General features: G+C 47.0%; 2 protein-coding genes across 4 annotated transcripts; one reads left to right on the top strand and one right to left on the bottom strand.

Annotated features, from left to right (window-relative positions):
* JAGN1 (jagunal homolog 1) lies at window positions 1–3,327 on the bottom strand. The gene is made up of 2 exons (XM_516267.7): window positions 3,050–3,327; window positions 1–937 (listed from the first exon to the last, which is right to left on the bottom strand). Exons 1-2 carry the CDS (start codon window positions 3,136–3,138, stop codon window positions 475–477), a joined length of 552 nt encoding a protein of 183 aa, XP_516267.2. The 5' UTR covers window positions 3,139–3,327; the 3' UTR covers window positions 1–474.
* On the top strand, window positions 2,749–25,838 carry CIDEC (cell death inducing DFFA like effector c). 3 transcript variants are annotated; one of them, XM_016940436.3, is made up of 6 exons: window positions 2,749–2,935; window positions 13,994–14,071; window positions 15,288–15,441; window positions 22,223–22,381; window positions 22,476–22,663; window positions 25,251–25,838. In XM_016940436.3, exons 2-6 carry the CDS (start codon window positions 14,019–14,021, stop codon window positions 25,411–25,413), a joined length of 717 nt encoding a protein of 238 aa, XP_016795925.1. In that variant the 5' UTR covers window positions 2,749–2,935; window positions 13,994–14,018; the 3' UTR covers window positions 25,414–25,838. The 3 variants fall into 3 exon arrangements, with proteins under 3 accessions (XP_016795925.1, XP_009443145.1, XP_516266.3); XM_009444870.4 differs by lacking the exon at window positions 2,749–2,935 and adding an exon at window positions 13,449–13,563; XM_516266.6 differs by lacking the exon at window positions 2,749–2,935 and adding an exon at window positions 13,642–13,726.
* The last annotated feature ends 1,672 nt before the right edge of the window (window positions 25,839–27,510 follow it).

Below are 27,510 nucleotides of genomic sequence, written 5' to 3'. Positions count from 1 at the left end.
TGTGGGCAGGGCCATCTTTATTGAGGTTTTTAATTAAAATGCTTTGCAGAAGAGACCACAGCCTGCCAAGGGAGCAGCTGCCCAAATGTTTCCTGACCCGTGACCTAGAGATGAAGTAATTTGATTTATTCCCTATTTCCTTCAGTCTCAATGGCTAAGGGGTAATGGATGGAAATGGGGAGAATGACCGAGTAGAGGCAAGGACGAAGCTCATTCTTAAAGAAAAACCTCAAAGTTCAACTTCAAACAGCTGAAATTTGTTTCATAGCTGTTGGTCACCCAGTTCTAGCCAACCAGGAATAAATTATAGTTTTGCCACCTCAGCAGATGGCAAAAGGAGCTTTCCAGAACTTTGGCCTGGTCTGCACCAGGTACCAACATCACAGCTGCTAAGATCACCAGAAGGGATTTTAGAACCGCTGTACTACTGTCCTTTCATTCGATGGGAGGTCCAGGCTTCACCCCAAAGAGGCTTCATTTATGCTTCTTCTCCTGTGTGCTGGTGAACCAAGAGTCTAGGAGCTTCTTGCTGTAGTACAACTGCCAGGCATGCACTTGCACTGCCAACACCAACACCAGGTACATGACGGAAACGGCAGAAAAACCAAAGAGGAAACGGTAGGCCTTGCCATGGCGGTAGAGCTGCTGTGCAGCAGGGAACATCTCCATGCTGCCATAAATGAGTGGAGCGATGGAAAAGAGTCCCATGCTGATCATGGAGAGCACCAGGTAGCTAATGTTGTTGCGGGGAAAGGAGAGAAGGCCCAAGAGAGAGGGCAAAATGCTCAGCAAATACGGGTATTCCCACTGATAGGGCATGGCCACCTGATCATGTGACAAGAGCCTCAGGTGTCCCACGCTCATCTTGGCAACCAGCAGCAGCCATATGACCAGATGTACGTAGATCAGCTTCTTGATTTCATATTTGAGGGTCACACTGTGGGGCAGAGCAGAGGGAGAAGTATCTTTCAAATTTTTCTTACCACCAACTATATGCCAGGCAACTGTACTGGACACTGGGATACAAATTTGAATAAAACAGCCTAGAAGCCGGGCACAAAGAGCAGAGGAGGAAAAAGTAATTAGAAAATGAAGTGAAAAAGTTCTAGTAAATATATGTTCCCAGATATATGGGATCACAGGAAGGAGGAATCAACTCTGCCTGGCATGGAATGTCAGAGATGGCTATCTAGAGGCAGGTGATATCTGAACTAGGCTCAGGAATGAGTGAAGATGGGCATCCCATGCAGGAGCATGCAGACAAAAAGGCCCAAGTATTTGTGTTCCAGGAAAGCAAGTGGTTACTTGTGGCAGGAACATATTGTTAGGGGGAGAGGGGTAGTGGGATATGAATCACAAAGACTATGAGAGTTAAAAGTAGAAGAGGCTGGGCATGGTGGCTCACAACTCTAATCCAGGCACTTTGGTAGGCTGAAGCAGGAGGACTGCTTGAGCCCAGGAGTTCGAGATCAGCCTGGCAACAAAATGAGACCCCATCTCTATAAAAAAAAAACACAACAATACTACTAATAAAAAGGCAGGGCCGGGCGCGGTGGCTCACGCCTATAATCCCAGCACTTTGGGAGGCCGAGGAGGGTGGATCACGAGGTCAGGAAATCGAGACCATCCTGGCTGACACGGTGAAACCCTGTCTCTACTAAAAATACAAAAAAATTAGCAGCACGTGGTGGCGGGCGCCTGTAGTCCCAGCTGCTCGGGAGGCTGAGGCTGAGAATGGCGTGAACCTGGGAGGCGGAGCTTACAAGTGAGCTGAGATCACGCCACTGCACTCCAGCCTGGGCGACAGAGCGTGACTCCGTCTCAAAAATAAATAAATAAATTAATAAATAATAATAATAAAGGCAGAAGGGTAGCTCAGAGCTGTGTTTAGCAAGAGGACGCTGACTGCACCATAGGATTAAAGTCTGGCGGGAGAAGGTATTGGCAGAGAGGAAAGGTACTCAGGCTGCCCATACTTCTCCAGCTAGATTTTTTCATCCAAAGAAGTACATACTTATCTTATTCTTCTAATTCTCTCACGTCCCAAACGTATCCTCCTCATATCCCTAAAGGCAATGTTTCTACTCTGGGCTGGCATGAAAACACCTGCTTAAGTTGTGAGGGCCCTTTCAGCCGGGGCCTAGAGATGTGAAAGAAATGAGAGTTCAAAGAGCTTGTCATTCTTTAAAACTCTGGAGAGAGAGATGTGAAGAATATTCTGGGAGAGGTCAATGGATTTAAGGAAGTAAAAATTTAAAAATTTTTACTTAAAAATATTTATTGTAGAAAATGTGGAAAGGTTGAAAAAAACAACAACAGTCATCTCTAGACTTCAAGCTCCATGAAGGCAGGGAACAATTTTTTTTTCTTTAATAAAATTGTTTATTGAAGGTATAACATGTATACAAAGACCATGTCTGCTTTTGCTCACTATTATAACCTAGTGTCTAGCAGTGTATGATGTTTGGAAGCTCAGTATTTGTCGAACTAGTAATTGAATGTAGAAATACCCCTTACGTGGGAGTGTTTATAAAATTCATTTTAGGCAAGGCGTCCTTAGGAAAGGCTGCCTTTTACTGTCTATATCCCCCCAAACGGCCCAAAATATAACACCTACCATACATTACGTGGTAGGCCTTATGCTACTTTCTTTACACGAATTACTGGTTAATCTTTCACCAAAACCTAAAAGGCAGATTATTCTCTCCCTCTACAGATGAGGAAGCTGAGGCTCAAATTAGAAATACGGTTTCGAAGGTGATACAGCGGGGCCAGCATCGACGTGACTCGGGAGCCCACGCAGGGCGGGAGCCCACGCGGGGCTGGATCCCCTCAAGGCACCGGGCGGAACAAGGGGTGGAGCTCGCGGGGGCCACGGGGCTTTCCAGGATGGGGGACAGGCCCGAAGCCGTCACGGGAGGAGGGGACTTGGCAGGTGAGCGGGGGCTGGCTGGGGAGCAAGACCCTGAGGCCGGGCCGGCGTCGCTCCCCAAGCGCCGCAGGCTCCAGGGGGGGAGAAAGCCTCCGTGCTCCTCGCCTCACTTCATACCTCATCTGGTAGTGCATGGCGACGCGCTCCCGGTGCTGAAAGTCGCTGCCGTCGGTGCCGGCCGCTCGCGGGCCTGCTCGAGACGCCATTGTGCCTGCCCAGAACCCCCGAACCCCTCACGCAGACCTGGTACCGCAACGACAGCGCCAAGCTGCCCACTGACCCTATTTGCGCCCCCGCAGCCGCGCGGCTCCGTGAAGAGAACTTCCGGCCCCTCTATCTCTGGAGGACCGACTCTATGGTCACCCCTCTCCGCGCAGGCGCCCTCGTTCCCTCTCGCCCCCGCCCCGCCCAGCCCCGCCTCCTGTGGACCGCGCAGGAAATTAATCCCCAGCCTCTTTTGCTGGCGCCCAGAGGCCGCTTGAACACTTTTACTTTCTTAAGCTGTAATATCAGTTAGGATACCTCTGTCCACACTTTACAGAGGGGGAAACTGATACATTCTATGACTTTCCCTGGAGCACACATCATTCACACAGCCTCACACCTTTAATCCCAGGACTTTGGGAGGCCGAGGTGGGTGGATCACTTGATCTCAGGAGTTCGAGACCAGCCTGGGCAACATGGTGAAATCCCGTCTCTACTAAAAATACAAAAATTAGCCAGGTGTGGTGGGTTCCTGTAACCCCAGCTACTTGGGTGGCTGAGGCAAGAGAATCGCTTGAACCAGGGAGGCAGAAGTTGCAGTAAGTCGAGATTGTGCCACTGCACTCCAGCCTGGGGGACAGAGTGCAGAGTGACACTTTGTCTCAAAATAAGTTCCTCACATTTAATTATTGCAAAGAGAAACAGGGAACCTCTCAGTGAGGAAATCTGGCTTGTCCCCCTTAACCATATAGTCAGTTAATTTGATCAATAATGAGATAAACTGATATCTTGTGCCTCTTTTAATAGACTGAGGACACAGCATCACTTCTATGATGTTTCTGCCAAAAATACCTAACTGAATCTAATCATGAAGAAATGACATAAATCCAGACGGAGGGACAGTCTAGAAGAGAGCTGGACTGTACTCTTCAAAAATGTCAAGGCCATGAAAGAAAAATTATTTCCAAATAAACTTTATCTGTAGAGACAAAGTAGAATGACCATTGCCAGAAGCTCGAGGGGTGGACAGAGAATGGGGAGCTAGTGTTTAATGGGTACAGAGCTTCAGTTCAGGAAGTTGAAAAAAGTTCTGGAGATGGATGGTGGTACTGATTGCACAACTATATGTGTGTGCTTAATGCCACGGAAACTGTACACTTAAAAATGATTAACATAGTAAGTTTTATGTTATGTGCATTTTACCACAACAAAATACTAAGCAAAACTTTAAAGAAAGAAGTTATATTATTCGAATAAAGAAAAAAAGAAAGAAAAAATCATGTATAGTGAGCATCGTCCATGCACCAGGATGCTCTGCTATGACCTGGGGACGCAGAAATAAACATGGTCCATTTCCCCTGAGAGATCACAGCCCAGTCAGGGGAAGAACTTGTACCTATGAAGCTAAGAAATACAAGAAAACACAGGAGGCTGCGGGAGGAAAAATGAGGCCTCTGTCCCTGACCTGGAGGGTTAGGAAAGTCTCTCTGGAGTGGCAGCAATTGAGCTGAGGTCTGAAGCCTGAGTGGGAATTGGCTAAAGAGGTGGGGAGCGGAAGAGCTTTTCAGGCAGAGGGAACAGCATGTGTGAAGGCCCCAAATCCAGAGAGCACTTGGCTCTTCAAAGAACTGAGAAACTTAAGAGTGACTGGAGCATTTGGAGGGTTCAGTAAAGAGTTAAGTCTTTATCCCAGGGGGTTTGGGGAACCACTAAAAGGTTTAACCAGGAAAATGACACAGTTTTGCATTTTTAAAAGATAGGTCTAGGTGGGGGCACAGTGCCTCAAGCCTGTAATCTCAGCACTTTGGGAGGCCAAGGCAGGAGATCAGCCTGGGCAACATAGTGAGAGCCTGAGCAAGAGTGAGACCCTGTCTCAAATTTTAAAAAAATAAGAAAAAAGGCTGGGTGCAGTGGCTCACACCTGTAATCCCAACACTTTGGGAGGCTGGGGCGGGCAGATCACGAGGTCAGGAGATCGAGACCAGCCTGGCTAACACGGTGAAACCCCATCTCTACTAAAAATACAAAAAATTAGCCAGGCGTGGTGGTACGTGCCTGTAGTCCCAGCTACTCCGGAGGCTGAGGCAGGAGAATCGCTTGAACCTGGGGGGGCAGAGGTTGCAGTGAGCAGAGATCATACTGTTGCACTCCAGCCTGGGCGACAGAGTGAGAGAAAAGAAATCAGCAACATTTATTGAGTACCTACTCTATGCCAGGCATATTCACACACGTGAACTCATTCTCTTTTTCCAATACCCTTGGAGATAATTACTTTTGTTATCATTATCTTACACAAGGGAAAATTAAGGCTCAGAAAGGGGAAGTGACTTGCCCAGGATCACGCAGCAATAGCACTATAAGAACTCAGACCAAAGTGACCCTAGGGCTGCAGGATTTTTACTACCAGATCTGTTACTGTCCTGTTTAAGGGATGACGGTTCAGGACCCACTGAGGGATAACTAAGAGGGTTTGGGACCTCTGGGGAAATGGGCCAGGAATATTTGTCACCTCCCCCCAGGCTCTCTAGAATGTCTTTCTTTGCCCTGTGGAAATCCTTGTGACACTTTGGGACCCATCTTACTGCACCAAGGATCACCTGCTTCCACATTAGTTCTCATCGTTTTTGCTGTCTGTGAAGCCTGGTCTAGAACCATCTGTGATAGACTCATCCAAGATGCTTGTTAAAAACACAGATTTTTGGGCCCCACCCTTACCCAAATGAATCATTCCCCAAAGTTGGGCCTAAGAATATCTTTTAAATTTAAAATGTTGACTAGGTAATGCATTTACATGGTTCAAAAGCCAAACAATAAGCTGGCTGCAGTGGCATGTACCTGTAGTCCCAGCTACTCATGAGGCTGAGGTGGGAAGATTGCTTGAGTTCAGGAGTTTGAGGCCAGCCTGGGCAACATGATGAGACCCTGAGCATGGTGGCTCATGCCTATAATCCCAGCACTTTGGGAGGCTGAGGCAGGAGGATTGCTTGAGTCCAGGAACTCGAGATCAGCCTCGGCGACATAGCAAGAACCTATCTCTAAAAATAAAATTAGCCAGGCAGGATGGCATATGTCTGTAGTCTCAGCTACTCAGGAGGCTGAGATGGGAGGATCACTTGAGCCCAGCAGGTTGAGGCTGCAGTGAGCCATGATCACACCATTGCACTCCAGTCTGGGCAACGGAGCAAGACCCTGTTTAAAAAAGAAAATGCAAATGGTCATACAGAAAGGATGTTAATGCAAAGGCATAGCTGTTTAGCAGAGGTTCATAGCTGTTTTTGTGCCATGAATTTCCTTGGCAGCCTGGGGAAGCTACAGACTCTCAGAATGATATTTTTATTTTTTATTTAATTAATTTTTTTTTGAGACAGGGTCTTGCTCTGTTGCCCAGGCTGGAGTGCAGTGGTACCATCATGGCTCACTGAGCCTTGACCTCCTGGGCTCAAGTGAACTTCTTGCCTCAGCCATGCAAGTAGCTTGGATTACAGGCATGCACCACTATGCCTGGCTTATTTTACATTTTTTGTAGAGATGGGGGTCTTGCTATGTTGCCCAGGCTGGTCTCAAATTCTTGGCCTCAAGCAAACCTCCTGCCTTAGCCTCCCAAAGTGCTAGGATTACAGGCATGAGCCACCACACCCTGCCTTATTTTATTTATATTTTTAGAGACAGGGTCTTGCTCAGACTGAAGTGCAGTGGTACAATCATAACTCACTACAACCTCGAACTCCTAGGCTCAAGGGGCCCTCCCACCTCAGCCTCCTGAGTAGCTGGGATGTGTGCCACCACACCCAGCTAATTTTTGTATTTTTTGTAGAGACAAGGTCTTACTGTGTTGCCCAGGCTGGTCTTGAACTCCTGACCTCAAGAAATACTCCTGCCTCAGCCTCACAGACTGCTGGGATTACAGGTGTGAGCCACTGTGCCCTGACCCTGCCTTGTTTTGACTGAACAATATATCTTGACTGTTTTCTCCAGATCATGAAGAAACATAAAGAACATCCTTACTCTTTTTTTTTTTTTGAGATGGAGTTTCACTGTTGTTGCCCAGGCTGGAGTGCAGTGCTACATTCTTGGCTCACTGCAACCTCTGCCTCCTGAGTTCAAGCGATTCTCCTGCCTCAGCCTCCTGAGTAGCTGGGATTACAGGAGCGTGCCACCACGCCTGGCTAATTTTTGTATTTTTTGAGTAGAGACAGGGTTTCACCATGTTGGCCAGGCTGGTCTCCAACTCCTGACCTCAGGCAATTCACCCGCCTTGGCCTCCCAAAGTGCTGGGATTACAGGCATGAGCCACCACCCCCGGCTCAGTCTTTTTTTTTTTTTTTTGAGACAGTCTTGCTCTGTCGTCCAGGCTGGGGTGCAGTGGCACAATCTTGGATCACTGCAAGCTCCGCCTCCCGGGTTCATGCCATTCTCCTGCCTCAGCCTCCTGAGTAGCTGGGACTACAGGTGCCCACTACCACGCCCGGCTAATTTTTTTGTATTTTTTTAGTAGAGATGGGGTTTCACCATGTTAACCAGGATGGTCTTGATCTCCTGACCTCGCGATCCGCCTGCCTCGGCCTCCCAAAGTGCTGGGATCACAGGCATGAGCCACCGTGCCCGGGCCTTAATTTATATGTAGATAGAGTAGGGAGGAAAGAATGAGAAAGAAAGAGAGAGACTAGCTTCTTGTCTGTGATATTAGTTAGAATATACAGTATTTTCCCTATTTATTTGATGTCTTTTTACTTTTTGTTCATGGTGTTATAAATTTAACATGCAGAATATATTTTTAAATTTAGTGGCTTCTCAATTTTGACTCGTAACCACAGTCCTTTTCCAATCCAAGGTGTCCCAGATGATTTTCATGTACTACAGAGTTTGAGAACCATGCTCAGACATTGCCTTTCTCACTGGAATGTGAATTCCCCAAAGGCAGGGACAAGAACTAAGTCATCCATGTCCCCAGCAGCTCATAGTGTCTGGCATAGTGTAAAAATTTCAACGCCTGTAATCCCAGCACTTTGGGAGCTCGAGGCGGGAGGATCGCTTGAGCCCAGGAGTTCGAGATCAGCCTGGGCAACATGGCAAAACTCCATTTCTATTAAAAGAAAAAAAAGAAAAAAAATTTAAAAAGAAAGAAATGCTGGTTGAATAGATAAATTCCAATGGAGCCAAAACCGTCTCCCTCTCCTAATCGCTGTGAAGAATCCCCGGGTTTATCCTTCATCCCTGGACAGTGCTCTCTGGCTTTAGCTCGTGGTTATCTTAGTCTTTCTGTGTCTGGTTTTCTGTCAGGGCCAGACCTCTCCTGAGTCATCTATTGGCCTATTTATCTCAGGACACCAAGTACACAGTAGAGTAATAAATATTTGAGCCATGACTGTTGAAGGGAGGGGCCCCGACTCTTTCTCCAGAACCTCTTCCCTAAAGGGTTTTGCTTGTACCTTTCTCCTGGCTCTTGGTCTGTCCTTAAGTTTATTTGTGTTCCTGTCTCCTCACTCTCTCTTCATGCTCCCTTCTCAAATCCTTTGCAATGATGTTTCCTTTGTCTTGATCATCCCCCAGGATTTAGTCAGGATTTACCTCAAAGCTCACCTCCTTGGAGGCGTTTCTTGAACACACAGGCCAATCTACTCTCCAGCTGTTGTTATTATATCACCTCGTTTTGTTTTCTTCCCAGAACATCGTTATCTGAAATTATTTTGTTTATTTGCATATTTATTCATGGTCTGAGTTCCCACCTTCCTCAGGAATGTCAGCTCCTTGAAGTGTGGGACAAGGCTGTCTTGTTTCCTGTTGTATTCTTAGCCCCAGAAGGACTGGCATATAGTAAGTGCTTAATAAATATTTCCTGAATGAATGAATGATGGTTGCCTGAGAGCCCCTCCAGGGAAGGATTTAGATCTAAATAATAATAATTTCCATTTATTGAGCTCTAAGGATGCACTAGACTCTGTAGCAAGTACATTTCACGATTATCTCTTTTAATCTGCATGGAAGCCAGATGCAGTAGAGCTATTTTTATCCCCAGTTGTTGGATCAAACTGAAGCTTAGAGAATTTAGCTCACACAGCTAGCGCTAGACCACTGGTTCTCAAAGTGGGCTCCCTGAGCAGCCATGGCTTCTGAATCACCTGGGAACCTTTAGTAACGCAAATTCCTAGGCACCACCCCAGACTTACTAAGTGAGAAATTCTGGGGTGGGGCCTAGCAATCTGAATTTTAACAAACCCGCCAGCTGATTCTGATGTACCAAAGTGTGAAAAACCCTGTGTTAAAAGAAAGATGAGGTTAAATGTTTTTTTAAAAAACACAGCTTTATTGAGATAGAATTCACATCACCCACTCAAGTGTACAAGTCAATGATTTTTAGTATATTTACAGGGTTGTGCAACCATCACTGAAATAATTTGTAATTAATAGGTAAAAAAAAAAAAAAAGGAAACCTGGCCAGGCGTGGTAGTTCATGCCTGTAATCCCAGCACTTTGGGAGGCAGAGGCAGGCAGATCACTTGAGGTCAGGAGTTCGAGACCAGCCTGGCCAACGTGGTGAAACCCCCGTCTCTACTAAAAAATACAAAAAAGTAGCCGGGCGTGGTGGCGGGCGCCTGTAGTCCCAGCTGCTCTGGAGGCTGAGGCAGGAGAATGGCGGGAACCCGGGGGGCGGAGCTTGCAGTGAGCGGAGATCGCGCCACTGCACTCCAGCCTGGGCGACAGAGCGAGACTCCGTTTCAAAAAGAAAAGAAAAAAAAAAAAAAAAGAAAACCCTGAAAGAAACCCTGTACTAATTAGCAGCCACTCCCCATTCCCCTCCCATCCCCTACTCCCAGCCCGAAGCAACCACTAACCCATTTTGTCTTTTTTTTTTTTTTTTTTTTTTGAGGCGGAGTCTCGCTCTGTCGCCCAGGCTGGAGTGAAGTCGTGCGATCTCGGCTCACTGCAAGCTCCGCCCCACGGATTCACGCCATTCTCCTGCCTCAGCCTCCCGAGTAGCTGGGACTACAGGCGCCCGCCACCACGCCCGGCTAATTTTTTGTATTTTTAGTAGAGACGGGGTTTCACCGTGTTAGCCAGGATGGTCTCGATCTCCTGACCTCGTGATCCGCCCACCTCAGCCTCCCAAAGTGCTGAGATTACAGGCGTGAGCCACCGCGCCCGGCCCTACTTTGTCTTTATATAGATTTGCCTATTCTAGACATTTCATATAAGTGGAATCATACAATATGTATATGATTCCTGTGACTGGCTTTGTCTACTTTCTGTACTGTTTGCAAGGTTCCTCCATGTGGTAGTATGGATCCTTTTTGATAAATAATATGCCATGTATGGATAGGCACATTTAAAAAATCGATTTATAAATTGAACATTCATGTGTTTCTACCTTTTGGCTATTACGAATAATGCTATGGATATTCACATACAAGTTTTTGTGTAGACATATTTTTCATTTCTTTTGGATATGTATGTGTATATATATATGTGTGTGTATATATATATACACATATATGTAAGTATATATGTGTGTATATATATATACACATATATGTAAATATATATGTGTGTGTATATATATATACACATATATATGTAATTTTGTTTGTTTTTGGTTTTGTTTCTTTTCTTTTGTAAAGACAGGGTCTCCCTATGTTACTCAGGCTAAATTTTAATTCCTGGGCTCAAGTGATCCTCCTGCATCAGCCTCCTTCTGAGCAGCTGGGACAACAGCTGTGCTCTATATGACACACACACACCACACGCACACACACAGAAGTGGAACTGCTGGGTCATAGATCTTACACTCTTAACCACTCCACATTTCAGCTTGTCTTACTCTCTGCTATGATTTAATATGTACATTATCAAATTGAGAAAAAGACAAAAAAATTAAAAATAATAAAATAAAAATAAAAAATTATCAGTAATACTAATAATCACTTCGATCCATTGAGTGTTTATGTTTGCAAAGCCTTTATTTTTATTTATTTTTATTTTTTTGAGACAGAGTCTCACTCTGTCACCCAGGCTGGAGTGCAGTGGCGTGATCTCGGCTCACTGCAACCTCTGCCTCCCGGGTTCAAGTGATTCTCCTGCCTCAGCCTCCTGAGTAGCTGGGATTTCAGGCACCCACCACCACGCACGGCTAATTTTTGTATATTTAGTAGAGATGGGGGTTTCGCCATATTGACCAAGCTGGTCTCGAACTCTTGACCTTGTGATCTGCCCACCTCGGCCTCCCAAAGTTCTGGGATTAGAGGTGTGAGCCACCGTGCCTGGCCTTTTTTTTTTTTTTTTTTTTTTTTTTTTTGAGACAGGGTCTCACTCTGTCACCCAGAATGGAGTGCAGTGGTGTGATCTAAGTTCACCGCAACCTCTGCCTCCCAGGCTCAAGCGATTCTCCTGCCTCAGCCTCCCAGATAGCTGGGATTACAGGCACACACCACCACGCCTGGCTCATTTTTCTATTTTTAGTAGAGACGGGGCTTCACCATGTTGGCCATGCTGGTCTCAAACTCCTGACCTCAAGTGATCCACCTGCCTCGGCCTCCCAAAGTGCTGGGATTACAGGCGTGAGCCACGGCACACAGGCTACTTTTTTCTTTTTTCTTTTCTTTTCTTTTTTTTTTTTTCAGAGACAGGGTCTCACTCTATTGCCCAGGCTGTCCTCCAACCCCTGTCCTCAAGCAATCCTCCCGCCTCAGCCTCCCAAAACACTGGGATTATAGGCATGAGCCACTGTGCCCCTTTACTTTTATTGTCACTAATCCTCACCACTACCCTATAAAACAAGAATCATTATCCTCATTACACAGAGAAGAGAAACTGGGGCTCACAGAAGTCAAGTGATCTGTCTAAGCTCAAGCAAGCTGAAATGGGGTGGAGTTGGGACCACAACCCACATCTGCCTGCTTTCTGTGCCCTCTGTGCTTGATCTCATGTCATGGGCCATCCATTTTGCCAAAGCTTTCGAAACGTGCCTTCTCCCCTCCTTTTAGGCCTTTTCTGGAAGTCAGGCTGGCTTGCAGCTCTCACCCCAAGCTCTTTTCCCCAGCTGGGGCTGAAGGCTGGGGAGGAGCTTCATGGGGGCTGGAAATAAATGAAGGGAGGGCTGGGCGGGACAGGGCAATATTTCCAGGAGGCTGTGAGGGGGAGGTAAGGAGTTTGTTATTGTTTTGGGTTTGGGGATTTTTTTTTCTTTGCTCCTGGAGAGCAGGTTAGGTAGCTCTTGGCAGAGTTTTGCTAGGGATACGAAGTGGGTGAGGCTGAGGCAAGCAGAATCCTCCTGCCTCAGCCTCCCACGTAGCTAGGACTAGAGCTTCTGCAGTGCTAAGTGGGAAAGGGGCTTTCTGCCTCTGTGGGGCCTGGTCTGGAAAGTCCCCCCAATTGTTAAAAGCAGAGAGTGATTGTCCCCAGCTGGCAAGGGGACTTTTGTTTTATGTCCACCCCTTGTGCCCCTTGCTCTGCAAAGCCCTACCTGTGCCGGGAGCTTCGAATAGGAAGAGGACCTCAGGGCCGGGCATCCAGGGACTGAGGGGCTACAGCAGAAACAGAGCCAGAGGCACCCTTGGCTAGGAAGAGCAGGATGAAGGTGTAATAATTTTGGGAGTGGTCTAAGAAGACTTTCCTTTTAAAGAGTGGAAAGCAATGAAACTGAGGCTTCAAGGCTGCAAAAATTTCGTCCTGGATCACAGAAGGGCATTACAGGTGGAGGGAACTATCTGTGCAAAGGGTTGGGCCCTTCAAGAGTTGGAGCACAGAGGTTTAGGAGAAAAAGTGGTGACAGATGAGCCCAGGGCTATCTGCTTAGACCTGTGATCTAATATGGGTGCCAAGAGCCACATGGCAATGTGGCTATTTAAATTTAAATTAGTTAAAATTCAATAAAGTAAAAAATACAGCTCCTGTGCCGGGTGCAGTGGCTCACGCCTGTAATCCCTGCACTTTGGGAGGCCAAGGCAGGGAGATCACCTGAGGTCAGGAGTTCAAGACCAGCCTAGCCAACATGGTGAAACCCAGTCTCTACTAAAAATCCAAACAAAACAAAACTAAACTAAAAATTAGCTGGGCGTGGTGGCAGGTGCCTGTAATCCCAGCTACGGGGGAGGCTGAGGCGGGATAATTGCTTGAACCCGGGAGGCGGAGGTTGTAGTGAGCAAGATCGCCCCATTGCACTCCAGCCTGGGTGACAAGAGCGAAACTCAAAAAAAAAAAAAAAAAAAAAAAATTCAGTTCCTGAATCACACTAGTTATGTTTCAAATACTCAATAGCCACATGGGGCTAGTAGCAATGGTATTGGAGAGTATGTACAAGGCATGCCTCTATCATCACAGAATGTTCTTTTGGCCACTGTGAAGCCTCAGGAAGGGGTTCGGATTGCTCAAGGACCCATGGGAGAGAGGAGGCTTTGACTGGGCTGCCTGCCTGTGAGGTCTCTGGACTAGAGGTGAGGGAACGGTCCCCAGAAGTGTGAGGTGGTGTGACTCACCTCCTGCCAGCGTAAAGTGGACTCTGTCCCCATGGACAGGAACAAATCGGGCAAGGCTTCTTCAGCCCTGACTTGGGTTATCTGCTCAGTGTGACCAGAGCCAGGGGATGAGAAACATGGAGTGAGTGGGACTGGGGCAGGAGCAGCAGCTGCTGAGTGAGGCTGAGCCTGAGCACCCGGTGGGGAGAGGGGTGGGGTCTCCAGCTTGGTCTTGGTTGGCATGCATGGGGCCGGACAGGAGAAGGGCTGGGGGAGGTATGTGTGACTTGGGATAGAAGAATAGGGAGGAAGGTTGCTGAACAGGGGTTGGGTTGCACCATGCCTAACAATGAGAGAGATGGGAACCCTCTCATCTCACCCTGATGAATTGTTTCTGCCTCTTTCCCAGGTCCAACGCAGTCCAGCTGACAAGGATGGAATACGCCATGAAGTCCCTTAGCCTTCTCTACCCCAAGTCCCTCTCCAGGTGAGGAAAGTCATGGGCAGAATGGAAAGGGAGCCACCTATGAGCTGTAAGCCAGAACTTCTCAAACTTTAATGGGTATACAGGTCACAGGGGACCTTGTTCAAGTGCAGATTCTGATACAGGAGGTCTGGAGTGGGACCCGAGATTTTGCACTGCCAAGAAGTCCCTGGGTGATATTAATGCTGCTGCTTACACCACCACCACACCATGCATAAAAAGGAGTAGACACTATGCTTGGTGCTTTTACTCCTGATCTCATGTAAGCCTCACAACAACTTTGGGAAGTGGGGGTTATTATACCAAATTAATAGGTGAGAGAACTGAGGCACATAGTGGGTGCTGTCAATCACCCAGCAAATCCGTGAGGGAGCCAAGATTCTAAATTGGGACTGCCTGACTGTAAAATCCAGGTCCTTTCCTTTCCTTTGGTTCTAAATTGAGTGCTTCAGTTAAAAAAAATACCTCACATTGACTTCAGGCTTCCCCCACTTCATCCAACTTTACAGGTGAGGAGAGAGAGGCCAAGACAGGTGGTAAATGGGGAATGTGGGGTGGGTCTTTTATTACTTTGCTGCTTACTCCTCATGGTCTGAGAACCAGCATATCAACATCACTTGGGAACTTGTGAAACATTTGGAATCTCAGGCCTCACCCAGGTCTACTCAGCCAGAATCTGCATTTGAACAGAAGCCCTGGTGACTTATGTGTCCTTCGAAGTTTGAGATGCACTGCTCTAGCCGCCTTTTTTAAATTTTTATTTGTTATTATTATTTTTTAAGTCAAGGTCTCCCTCTGTTGCCCAGGCTGGAGTACAGTGGCACCATCACAGCTCACTGCAACCTCTGCCGCCTCCCAGGGTTCAAGCAATTCTTGCGTCCTGGCCGATGGAGCTGGGATTACAGGCATGTGCCACCACACTGGCTAATCTTTGTATTTTTAGTAGAGATGGTGTTTCACCATGTTAGCCAGGGTGGTCTTGAACTCCTGACTTCAAGTGATCTGCCCACCTCAGCCTTCCAAAGTGTGGGATTACAGACATGAGCCACCGTGCCTGGCCTCTAGCAGGCTTTTGAGTAAGACCAGAGCAGGATTAGCAGGTGATGGGGGGTTGACTGATCATGAGCCCAGTCAGGAGGGGTGGGGAGGTGGCTCCCCTGTGTGGTGGGCAAGGGTTGGGCAAAGTGGGTGGCTCACCCTGATGCTTCAACTGCCCCAGGCATGTGTCAGTGCGTACCTCTGTGGTGACCCAGCAGCTGCTGTCGGAGCCCAGCCCCAAGGCCCCCAGGGCCCGGCCCTGCCGCGTAAGCACTGCGGATCGAAGCGTGAGGAAGGGCATCATGGCTTACAGTCTTGAGGACCTCCTCCTCAAGGTGAGAGCACCTGCGCGTTGCACAGCCCAGCTGTGAGCTGGGATTCAGCAGAGATGGAGGTCAGGGCTTAGAAGGTGGCACAGTTTCCTTTCTGATACCTACCAGCGCCTACAGATGGTAATGCCCACCTGGAGAGCTGTCCAACTAATTAGCAATGACTGATGTCTGTTTGGTAACAGGAGGGGGGCAGTATGTTACCATCCTACACTATCAGTAGGTCAGTGGTATTTTCAGGGCACATTTTTCTTGCTGGAAAATCTCAAGCTTCCCACTTCCATTAGCTGTTTTTTTTGTTTGTTTGTTTGTTTTTGTTTTTGTTTTTGTTTTTGTTTTTTGAGACGAAGTCTCACTCTTGTCATCCAGGCTGGAGTGCAATGGCGCAATCTTGGCTCACTGCAACCTCTGCCTCCCAGAATCAAGCGATTCTCCTGCCTCAGCCTCCTGAGTAGCTGGGACTACAGGCACACACCACCACACCCAGCTAATTTTTTGTACTTTAGTAGAGACAGGGTTTCACTGTGTTGCCCAGGCTGGTCTCGAACTCCTGAGCTCAGGCAATCCACCCACCTTGGCCTCCCAAAGTGTTGGGATTACAGGTGTGAGCTACCACACCCAGCCCAAGATGGACTCTTGCTGTGTCACCCAAGTTGTAGTGCAGTGGCATGATCTCAGCTCACTGAAGCCTCTGCCTCCCAGGTTCAAGTGATTCTCATGCCTCAGCCTCCCAAGAAGCTGGGACTACAGGCATGCACCACCACGCCCAGTTAATTTTTGTATTTTTAGTAAAGACGGGGTTTCGTCATGTTGGCCAGGCTGGTCTCAAACTCCCGACCTCAGGTAATCCACCCGCCTCTGCCTCCCAAAGTGCTGGGATTACAGGCGTCAGCCACCATGCCTGTCCTCACTGATCATCTCTATAGGGGTGGGACCCTCTCATCTGCAATCCCAGGTGCCTGGTACAGGTCAAATGTTTGGATTAGGCTTCCAATTACTAGGCTCTATTTAACATACAGAAATCAATCATAGCTAACCTCTTTATTCTAAGTTTCCTCCCCTATTTCTGTGTATTAGTTCTGTTCTTCCGGAGAGCCAATTTCCCCTCCTTTGTAAGGCTTCTGGCTGTGCAGACTACATTTCTTGTGCTTTCGATCAAAAGGACCTGTTCATACTCTAATCTGGACTTGGTGCTGTTTTTTTGCCCTGAGGTCTGGGCACCCCCTGCATCAAAGTGTCCTTGTTATATGTGGCTTCCCCTGGAGGAAGCAATTGCAAACTAACAAAAGTTACACAGTACAAATACAATACAAAACTTTGCCTGAATCATTTGAGAGTAAGTTGCCAACTTGCTGCCTATTACTCTTGGATACTTCAATGTGCATTTTCTACAAACAAGGATATTCTCCTTTCTACAAACAAGGATAGCCATCATACAACCATTACAATCAGGAAACAGTATCACATTACTGTAATTGAATCCTGAAACTCAAGCATCGCCAGCAGTCCCAATAATATCCTTTATAGTGAAAGGATCCAGGTCAGGATCAAGTGTTTATTTAATTGTATGTCTCTTTAATTTCCTTCAGTATGGAACAGTTTTTCAGTGTTTCCTTGACTTTCATGGCCTTGACCATTTTGAAGATTATGAGCCAGCTATTTTTGTTTACTGACCCTTGGTTTGGAACTATGCATTTCTTTTTTCTTTTTTTTTTTTTTTGAGACGGAGTCTCGCTCTGTCGCCCAGGCTGGAGTGCAGTGGTGCTATCTCGGCTCACTGCAAGCTCTGCCTCCCGGGTTCCCACCATTCTCCTGCCTCAGCCTCCCGAGTAGCTGGGACTACAGGCGCCCGCCACCGCGCCCAGCTAATTTTTTTTGTATTTTTGGTAGAGACGGGGTTTCACCGTGTTAGCCAGGATGGCCTCGATCTCCTGACCTCGTGATCTGCCTGCCTCGGCCTCCCAAAGTGCTGGGATTACAGGTGTGAGCCACCACACCTGGCCCTATCCATTTCTTTAATTCAGGTTTATATCTTTGGCAGGAATATGATAAAAATAAGTTGCAGGCCAGGCATAGTGGCTCACGCTTGTAATCCTAACACTTTGGGAGGCTGAGGCAGGAGGATTCCTTGAGCCCAGGAGTTCAAGACCAGCCTGGGCAACATGGTGAGACCCCGTCTATACAAAAATAATACAGGAATTAGCTGGACATGGTGGCGTGCACCTGTAGTCCCAGTTACTCAGGAGGCTGAGGCAGGATGATCGCTTGAGCCTAGGAATTTGAGGCTCCAGTGAACTGTGAATGCACCACTGCACTGCAGCCTGTGTGACAGAGCGAGACCCTGTTTAAAAAAAATTTTAAAAAGATTGTCACTGCAAAATTATATGCAATTTTTGTCACCTTACTGTTTTGATTATTTGAATAAAGTGGTAGGTACAGTCAAGCTTCTCTATGTAACATTTTTCCCTCTGTTATTTATTTTCTAGGTCAGTACTTTGTACTAAGTAAGCATTGAATTCTGCATCTGTCACTGTATTCACTTATTATTATTATTATTATTATTATTATTATTATTATTATTATTATTTTAGAGAAAGGGTCTCGCTTCATTGCCCAGGCTAGAATGCAGTGATGTGATGATGGCTCACTGCAGCCTCAAACTCCTAGGTTCAAGTGATCCTGCCACCTCAGCCTCCCGACTCGCTAGGACTATAGGTACACGATCTCACACCTAATTTTTAATTTTTTTTTAAATAGAGAGGGGGTCTAGCTATGTTTCCCAGCCTGGTCTCAAACTCCTGGCCTCAAGTGATCCTCCCACCTCGGCCTCCCAAAGTGCTGGGATTACAGGCATGAGCCACTGCATCTGGCCTATTTATTTATTTATTTATTTATTTATTTCAAAAGGGACACAGGTATTTGTATTTTAGTAGCATACATGAATGGCAACAGATTATTTATTGATGCTCAAGTTGTCCCAGACTTCAATGTCTTTTTATCATGTCCCCATCATTCTTTGCATGCTTTCTTTCTGGTGCAACAAGGTATTACAGGCTCATCTTGTATTTTCCCTACCCTAATTCTTGGCCATTTTTTTCTAAGGTCTGTTTCATTTTAGTGGAGAATGGTATTCAGAAACCGAGACCAGGGAGCTAGATATGTTCATTGCTATTGGTGTGTTGCTGATCCCAGGCCCTTACTGAAAGATTTTTAAGTAGCAAAATATGTTTCTTAGTGAATCCGAGCAAGAAAAGTGATGTGATAATGCCATCATCCCAAGATAACTAATGATGTGGTTGTAAATGTCCTGAGGAGCCTATTCTTATTATGGACCATGTATTCTGCCAGGTGATTTGCAGCATTTCTTCTGATGAGAGCCTTAAGGTAGTTACCACTATTTCCATTCTCCAGAGGCAGAGGCCAAGTGCATTCACTGGGATTGAAACCCAGGCAGTTAACCTAAGTGTCATGACACTTTTTTTTTTGAGACGGTGAGACGGAGTCTCACTCTGTCGCCCAGGCTGGAGTGCAGTGGCGTGATCTCAGCTCACTGCAAGCTCCGCCTCCCGGGTTCACGCCATTCTCCTGCCTCAGCCTCCGGAGTAGCTGGGACTACAGGTACCTGCCACCACGCCCGGCTAATTTTTGTATTTTTAGTAGAGACGGGGTTTCACCGTGTTAGCCAGGATGGTCTCGATCTCCTGACCTCGTGATCCACCTGCCTTGGCCTCGGCCTCCCAAAGTGCTGGGATTACAGGCATGAGCCACTGCACCCGGCCGTCATGACATTTTTGCATTTAATCACTATAACAACTTATAAACTGTACTTGCCTCAACTTTTTTTGATGATGAAACTAGTTCAGAGAAGTAAGTAAAAATGGACCAAAGACCTAAATGTAAGAACTAAAACTATAAAACCCTTAGAAGAAAACATAGTATGTAAGTCTCATGGCCTTGACTTCCTAGATACGGCACCAAAGCAGAGCGACCAAAGGGAAAAACAAACAAACAAAAAAACAAAACCAAAACAAACCAAAACAAACAAAACCAAAACAAAACAAAATAAGCAAAAACAAAACCAAAAAAACTGGACTTCATCAGCAATAAAACCTTTTTTTTTAGACAGAGGCTTCCTCTGTCACCCAGGCTGGAGTGCAGTGGTGCAATCTAGGCTCACTGCAACCTCTGCCTTGCGGGCTCAAGCAATTCTCATGCCTCAGCCTTCTGAGCAGCTGGGACTACAGGCACGCACCACCACGCCCAGCTAATTTTTTGTAATTTTAGTAGAGACGGGGTTTCACCATGTTGGCTAGGCTGGTCTCGAACTCTTGACCTCAGGTGATCCACCTGACTTTGCCTCCTAAAGTGCTAGGATTACAGGCATGAGCCACTGCGCCCAGCCTAAAACTTTTGTATATCAAGGGACACTAGCAAGAAAGTAAAAAACACAGCCCACAAAATGGGAGAAAATAGTTGCAAATCATATAGCTGATAAGGGTCTAATATCAAGAATATATAGTGTTTACAGCTGAGCAAGAAAAAGACAACCCAATTAAAAATGCGCAAAGGATTTGAGTAGATACTTCTCCAAAGAAGATAACACAGTGGCCAATAAACCAATGAAAAGATGCTTGGCCAAGCGCATTGGCTCATGCCTCTAATTTTAGCACTTCGGGAGGTGGAGGCAGGCGGATCGCTTGAGCCCAGGAGTTCAAGACCAGCCTGGGTAACATGGCAAAACCCCACTTCTACAAAAAAATACAAAAATTAGCTGGGAACGGTGGCACATGCCTGTAGTCCCAGCTACTTGGGAGACTGAGGTGGGAGGATCACTTGAGCCTAGGAGGGTGACGCTGCAGTGAGTCATGATGGCACCACTGCACTCCAGCCTGGGTGAGAGAGCAAGACCCTGTTTCAAAAAAAAAAAAAAAAAAGGCTCAGCATCATTAATCATTAGGGGAATGCAAATTAAAATCACTTCATCCACCAAAAAGTGGATATATGGCTGGGTGTTGTGCCTCACGTCTATAATCCAAGCACTTTAGGAGGCCGAGGCGGGAGGACTGCCTGAGCATCCAGGAGTTCGAGAACAGCCTTGGCAACATGGTGAGATCCTGTCTCTATTAAAAAAACAAAAAACAAAACAAAACAAAACAAACAAACGAAAAAAAGATTTTTGGGCCTGGTGCAGTGGCTCATGCCTATAATCCCAGCACTTTGGGAGGCCGAGGCGGGCGGATCAACTCAGGTCGGGAGTTCGAGACCAGCCTGACCAACATGGAGAAACCTTGTATCTACTACAAGTATAAAATTAGCTGGGTGTGGTGGCACATGCCTGTAATCCCAGCCACTCAGGAAGGCTGAGGCAGGAGAATCGCTTGAACCCAGGAGGTGGGGGTTGCGGTGAGTCGAGATCATGCCACTGCACTCCAGCCTGGGAAACAAGAGCAAAACTCAGTCTCAAAAAATAAATAAATAAATAAAAAATAAAGATTTTTGGCTAAAATACAGACAATGAAAGCATTAGTGAGGATGTAAGGAGACTGGAGTTCTCATATGTTGCTAGTGGGGATGTAAAATGATGCCGCCACTGTGGAAAACAGTTTGGCACCTCCTCAAAGTTAAACATAGGCCCATTGTGGTGGCTCATGCTTGTAATCCCAGCATTTTGGGAGGCTGAGCAGGGAGGATTACTTGAGCCCAGGAGTTTGAGACCAGCCTGGGAAACAAAGCAGTACCCTGTCTCCACCAAAAAAAAAAAATTAGCTGGGCAACATGGCACAAACCTGTAATCTCAGCTACTTGGGAGGCTAAAGTAGAAGGATCACTTGAGCCCAGGAGGTTGAGGCTGCAGTGAGCTGTGATTATACCACTGCATTCCAACCTGGTTAAAGAGCAAGGCCTTCTCCCCAGAAAAAAAAAAAAAAAAAAAAAATTAAACATAGAGTTAATGTATGACTCAGCAATTCTACTCCTAGGTATATATGCCCAGGAAAATTGAAAACATATGTTCATATAAAAACTTGTACACAAAAACTCATAGCAGCATTATTCGTAATAGTCAAGAATAAACAATCCAAGCGTTCATCCACTGATAAATAGATTTTAAAATCTGTTATATCTATATAGTAGAATATTATTTAGCCAAAAAAAAAGAAGAATGAATTATGTCCGGACGTGATAGCACATGCCTGTAATCCCAGCACTTTGGGAGGCCAAGGTAGAAGGATCCCTTGAGGCAAGGAGTTTGAGACCAGTCTGAGCAACATAGCCAGACACCATCTTTAAAAAAACATAAAAATTAGGCAGGTAGTAATGGCATGCAACTGTAGTCCCAGCTACTCGGGAGGCTGAGGCAGGAGGATTGCTTGTGCCCAAGAGTTGGAGGCTGCAATGAGCTACAATTATGTCATGTGCTCTCTACTTATGCTTATGATATGCTTATGATTACTGCATTCCAGCCTAGTAGTCACTGCACTATTAGGTAGTGGTGATTGTTGCACAACTTTGCGAATATACTAAAAAACCCTGAATTGTACACTTTTAGAGGGTAACTTTTAGAGTATGTAAACTGTATCACAATTAAAAATTATATGTGACTTACATTATATTTTACTGGACAATATTATTCTAGGCTAGGAACCCTGAAGCCAGGAGCCAAGAGGTACCATGATAAAGTCTGTGGGTAGTGATTCCACAGCAGAGGGCCTGGGCCTCCAGTTCCACCTCCTAGACCCCAGCCCACTTGTTCTGGGATGGCAGAAGCATCACTGACCTTATTCCCCAGGTCCGGGACACTCTGATGCTGGCAGACAAGCCCTTCTTCCTGGTGCTGGAGGAAGATGGCACAACTGTAGAGACAGAAGAGTACTTCCAAGCCCTGGCAGGGGATACAGTGTTCATGGTCCTCCAGAAGGGGCAGAAATGGCAGCCCCCATCAGAACAGGTGAGGTCCCACCTGTTGCACCTGATGGGGGAGAAAATCAGGACTCTGGGAGATGTCTTCAAGGGGTGCTAACCATTTGCTTGTCTCAATGCAGGGGACAAGGCACCCACTGTCCCTCTCCCATAAACCTGCCAAGAAGATTGATGTGGCCCGTGTAACGTTTGATCTGTACAAGCTGAACCCACAGGACTTCATTGGCTGCCTGAACGTGAAGGCGACTTTTTATGATACGTACTCCCTTTCCTACGATCTGCACTGCTGTGGGGCCAAACGCATCATGAAGTGAGCAAATTGGGATTTCCTGGGGACAGGGTGGGTACGGGCAATGGGAGAGCCCCTGTCTGTTCACATGGACTCAGCCTTCTCAGCGCCTGGGTCTGGCTTTGGTGCTGACAAAGCATAGCCTGTATCAAACAACACAGAGCCTGATGGGCTCTTGAAGTGCTGTGGACGACACCGGCGTGTGCCCAGGGGTGCACATGTTCCTCCTGGTGGAACCTGGATGCATTTTATTTTTATGACTACTTTCCACTCTAGCAACTACATTTTTTCATTGAAATAGGAAGTTTTCCTAAGTAGTCTTCTAGTCAATTTTATAAAAATGAACATGTGTTGGCCAGGCATGGTGGCTCACGCCTGTAATCCCAGCACTTTGAGAGGCCAAGGTGGGTGGATCACTTGAGGTCAGGAGTTTGAGACCAGCCTGGCCAACACAGCAAAACCCAATCTCTACAAAAATATGAAAACTAGCTGGACATCGTGGTGCATGCCTGTAATCCCAACTACTCAGGAGGCTGAAGCAGGAGAATCGCTTGAAGCTAGGAGGCAGAGGTTGCAGTGAGCCAAGATTCTGCCACTGCACTCCAGCCTGGGCAAAAGAGCAAGACCGTCTCGGAAAAAAAAAAAAGCACGTGTCAAAGACTTAATTGAATTCATTAATTAATGAGAGAACTAGCAAGAAGTTACAATCAGCTCAAAGGAGATTTCAAAATCCCACACATATACAGGTCCAGCAAGAATGATGAGATAGGCTGAGTGCAGCAGCTCTCACCTGGGATCCCAGCACTTTGGGAGGTCAAGGCAGGAGGATCTGTTGAGCCCATGAGTTTGAGACCAGCCTCGGCAACATAGTGAGACCCTGTCTTTATCACACGCCCGTGTGTGTGCACACACACACACACACACACACACAAAATGCTGGCAGTGGTAGTATGTGCCTATAATCCCAGCTAGGTGGGAGGATTGCTTGAGCCCAGGATTTTGAGGCTGCAGTGAGATATGACCATACCACTGTGTACTCCAGCCTGGGCAACAGCATGAGACCTTGTCTCTAAAAAGAAGAAAAAGAGAGATAAATGTATATATACAAAATTGGGCTTTTTCCCCCGTGGGAATGGGAGGGATGAAATAATCTTCCCTCCATATGACAGAATTAATTTGCAAGTCTTATGGACCAGAGTCATTTGTACTATATAATGAACTTTTCTTAAAACTTATTTTTGAAAGTCTAACCAAATGTCTCAAGAAGCATGAGAATATGTGAGGTTAGAACCGCTCCCGCTTCCCCATTTCCCCTACTTTCCAAACATCCAACCCCATGTTAATTGCTTTATGCTATTTCAGCCTTATGACCCTGGGTGGCAGGTGCAATCCCATTTTACCCATGAGGAAGCTGAAGCTCAAAGCTAGAGCAGTTTGCTGAAGTTCACCCAGCTAATAAGACTGGATTAGGACTTAGGCCTGCCTGATTCAGGTTCAGTTCTCAGTACATGCTCATGCCAGGCATGGGTGTCTTCATGTCCAGCACTCTGAACATGAGCTAGAATGCAGGTGACTTGGACAGGCCTCAGAGTCTAGAACAGAGTGTCTCAAGGGCAGAGCCACATTATGGAGATTAATCTGGCTGGACCAAAGTAGTAGTAGAAAAGTAGAAAGCCATATGAAATGAGCTGGGGTTTTGCATGAGAAAGTAGGGAGGTTCCGGGCATCTCAGTTAAGGTGGAACTGCAGGTCCTCGCCCTAATCCTGATCCCATCTGCAGCATCTGTTCCTATTTGCACATTGCTCTAGAATTGATGAAATGCTTTTAGTGCTACCACCTCAGTGGTATTCAAATGTTATTAATGAAGAAAACAAACATAATGAAACCAATCCCTTCCAGGCCAGCATGGGAATAAGGGGGTGCAGGGAGGGGGTACACTCTTGTTTTTTATTTATTATGTATTTATTTATTTTTGAGACAGAGACTCACTCTGTCACCCAGGCTGGAGTGCAATGGCACAATCTCAGCTCACTACAACCTCTGCCTCCCGGGTTCAAGTGATTTTCGCGCCTCAGCCTCCTGAGTAGCTGAGATTACAGGTGTCTGCCACCACACCCGGCTAATTTTTTGTATTTTTTAGTAGAGACAGGGTTTCACCATGTTGGCCAGGCTGGTCTCAAACTCCTGACCTCAAATGATCCACCCACCTCAGCCACCTAAAGTTATAGGATTACAGGCATGAGCCACCAAGCCCAGCCTTGTGTTTTTTGTTTGATTGTTTTGTGAGACTGAATCTTGCTCTGTCACCCAGGCTGGAGTGCAGTGGTGCCACCTCGGCTCACTGTGACCTCTGCCTCCTGGGTTCAAGCGATTCTCCTGCCTCAGGCTCTGGAGTAACTGGGATTACAGTCACCCATCACTATGCCTGCCTAGTTTTTGTATTTTTAGTAGAGACAGAGATTCACCATGTTGGCCATGCTAGTCTCAAACTCCTGACCTCAGGTTACCCGCCCTCCATGGCCTCCCAAAGTGCTAGGATTACAGGCGTGAACACCATGCCCGACCTACTTTGTGGTTTTGACTTGCATGCCCTCTCATTCCACCCAGGGAAGCTTTCCGCTGGGCCCTCTTCAGCATGCAGGCCACAGGCCACGTACTGCTTGGCACCTCCTGTTACCTGCAGCAGCTCCTCGATGCTACGGAGGAAGGGCAGCCCCCCAAGGGCAAGGCCTCATCCCTCATCCCGACCTGTCTGAAGATACTGCAGTGAAAGCCCAAGTCCTTGGAAGCTTTCCCCAGTGAAGGACTAGACTGGGGGCCTCACGCTTAACTGGTAGTGCCCACAAGCCTGGCAGCTGTAGAGCCGCGAACCTCCCCACACCTCCCTCACCGCGCAGGACCCTGAGTGAGGAGGAGGGGCTGGAAACCTGGGGTGGGTTGGCCAAAGGAGAACCTCAAGCTCCTGGCCTGATCCAGCTCCTTCCTGCCCAAGGCAGCTTAGCCCATCCAGACTGGTCCTGAAGTGTGCCCCTCCATTGGCATGAAGTCTGCCCCTTAGCAATCCGGCCTCGCAGGCTGTACTTTCATGGTGCTCTCTACCTTCTGGCCCCCATCCCGGAACATTCCTGAGTGAATTCGCAAGCGCACTAGCATGTGATATTAGGGAGTTTGCAATAAATTATTGAGGCTGATGTATCTTCTTTGCCTGTGTTCTTTGGGGTGGGGTTCTATCTGGAAGGTTGGAGGGGGCTAAAGGAAGAGACGAATCTATTGTCAAAGTATTCTCTTTAATGTAGGATTACAGGTAATGGCACTTTTTCTACCAAAGAAGAAAAAAAAAACAGCTGGGCACAGTGACACGTGCCTGCAGTCCCAGATACTCAGCAAGCTGGGGTGGAAGCATCCCTTGAGACCAGGAGTTCAAGGCCAGGCTGGAGCACAATAGCAAGACCCCAGGCTCCTTAAAAAACAAAATTGCAGTTGATTTTGAAACTAAAGTCAGCTGAATTTGAGGCTTGAGCTGACCATGTAATTGATACCATAAGTAACAATTTCCTAATTAAATTCACCTATCAGAGGAGCTTCAATTGAGCAGGTGGGATTAAGTCACCTTCTAATTTCTCAGTGTCCCATTTTATAATAACCGTTTAAGTGGTTAGGTGAAAAAGTACTACTCAAGCTGTAAGGCATTTCTCCGTCAATGCCCATCCTAACTTGCCAGACAGCTTATCTTTCGTGTTCAGGACTTTCAACCTCGGGATTTCAAAGTGGGCTCATAGGTAGCCCCAAAGAGTAGGAGCTTCTCATCAGTGTGAGCTGGCATTTTCCAATATTGGACAACTCAAGCATGAAAGGCTGAACTTAGGCTGGGCATGGTGGCTCATGCCGTAATCCCAGCACTTTGGGAGGCCGAGCCAGGCAGATTACCTGAGGTCAGGAGTTCAAGAGCAGCCTGACCAACATGGTGAAACCCGGTTTCTATTAAAAACAAAAAAATTAGCTGGCCAGCATGGCAGGCGCCTGTAATCCCAGCTATTTGGGAGGCTGAGGCAGTAGAATCGCTTGAACCTGGGAGGCGGAGGTTGTGGTAAGCCAAGATCGTGCCACTGCACTACAGCCTGGGTGACAGAGCGAGACTCCATCTCAAAAAAAAAAAAAAGGCTGAACTTGTAGAACGTGTAGGTGACTGTTTTATTTAGTCTGTGACTGAAAGATTTAAAAACTTGGCCAGGTGCAGTGGCTCATGCCTGATATCCCGGCACTTTGGGAGGCTGAGGCAGGAGTATCGCTTGAGGCCAGGAGTTCAAGAGCAGCCTGGGCAACATAGCCAGACCCTGTCTCTACACTAGATAATAAAAAAAAATTAGCAGAGCATGGTGGCTGTAGTCCCAGCTACTCAGGAGCCTGAGGCAGGAGGTTCACTCGAGCCCAGTAGGTCGCGGCTGCAGTGAGCTATGATTGTGCCACTGCACTCCAGCCTGGGCAACAGAGTGAGAGCCTGTCTCTGGAAAAAAAAAAAAAAGAGGATTCAAAAACTCTATCACAGCCAGCCGCAGTGGCTCACGCCTGTAATCCCAGCGCTTTGGGAGGCCAAGGCGGGTGGATCACAAGGTCAGGCATTTGAGACCAGCCTGGCCAACGTGGCCAAATCCCGTCTCTACTAAAAGTACAAAATATTGGCCGGGCATGGTGGTGGGCACCTGTAATCTCAGCTACTCGGGGGGCTGAGGCAGGAGAATTGCTTGAACCTGGGAGGCGCAGGTTGCAGTGAGCCGAGATTGTGCCATTGCACTCTAGCCTGGACGACAGAGTGAGACTCCGTCTCAAAAAAGAAACAAACAAACAAAAAACGAAAAACAAAACAAAA

Source organism: Pan troglodytes, chromosome 2 (assembly GCF_028858775.2).
Source record: "Pan troglodytes isolate AG18354 chromosome 2, NHGRI_mPanTro3-v2.0_pri, whole genome shotgun sequence".
Classification (NCBI taxonomy): Eukaryota; Metazoa; Chordata; class Mammalia; order Primates; family Hominidae; genus Pan; species Pan troglodytes.
Note: the sequence above shows the minus strand (reverse complement) of the source record. Positions and strands in the feature narration are given on the sequence as shown.

Excerpts from the sequence above, each read along its gene's own strand:
- CIDEC (XM_516266.6), top strand. Across the intron at positions 14,072-15,287 it reads TACCCCAAGTCCCTCTCCAG|GCATGTGTCAGTGCGTACCT; the intron begins GTGAGGAAAGTC and ends CAACTGCCCCAG. Across the intron at positions 22,382-22,475 it reads GGCAGCCCCCATCAGAACAG|GGGACAAGGCACCCACTGTC; the intron begins GTGAGGTCCCAC and ends GTCTCAATGCAG.
- JAGN1 (XM_516267.7), bottom strand. The coding sequence starts at position 3,138 with ATGGCGTCTCGAGCAGGCCCGCGAGCGGCCGGCACCGACGGCAGCGAC. Across the intron at positions 938-3,049 it reads GCCATGCACTACCAGATGAG|TGTGACCCTCAAATATGAAA; the intron begins GTATGAAGTGAG and ends TCTGCCCCACAG.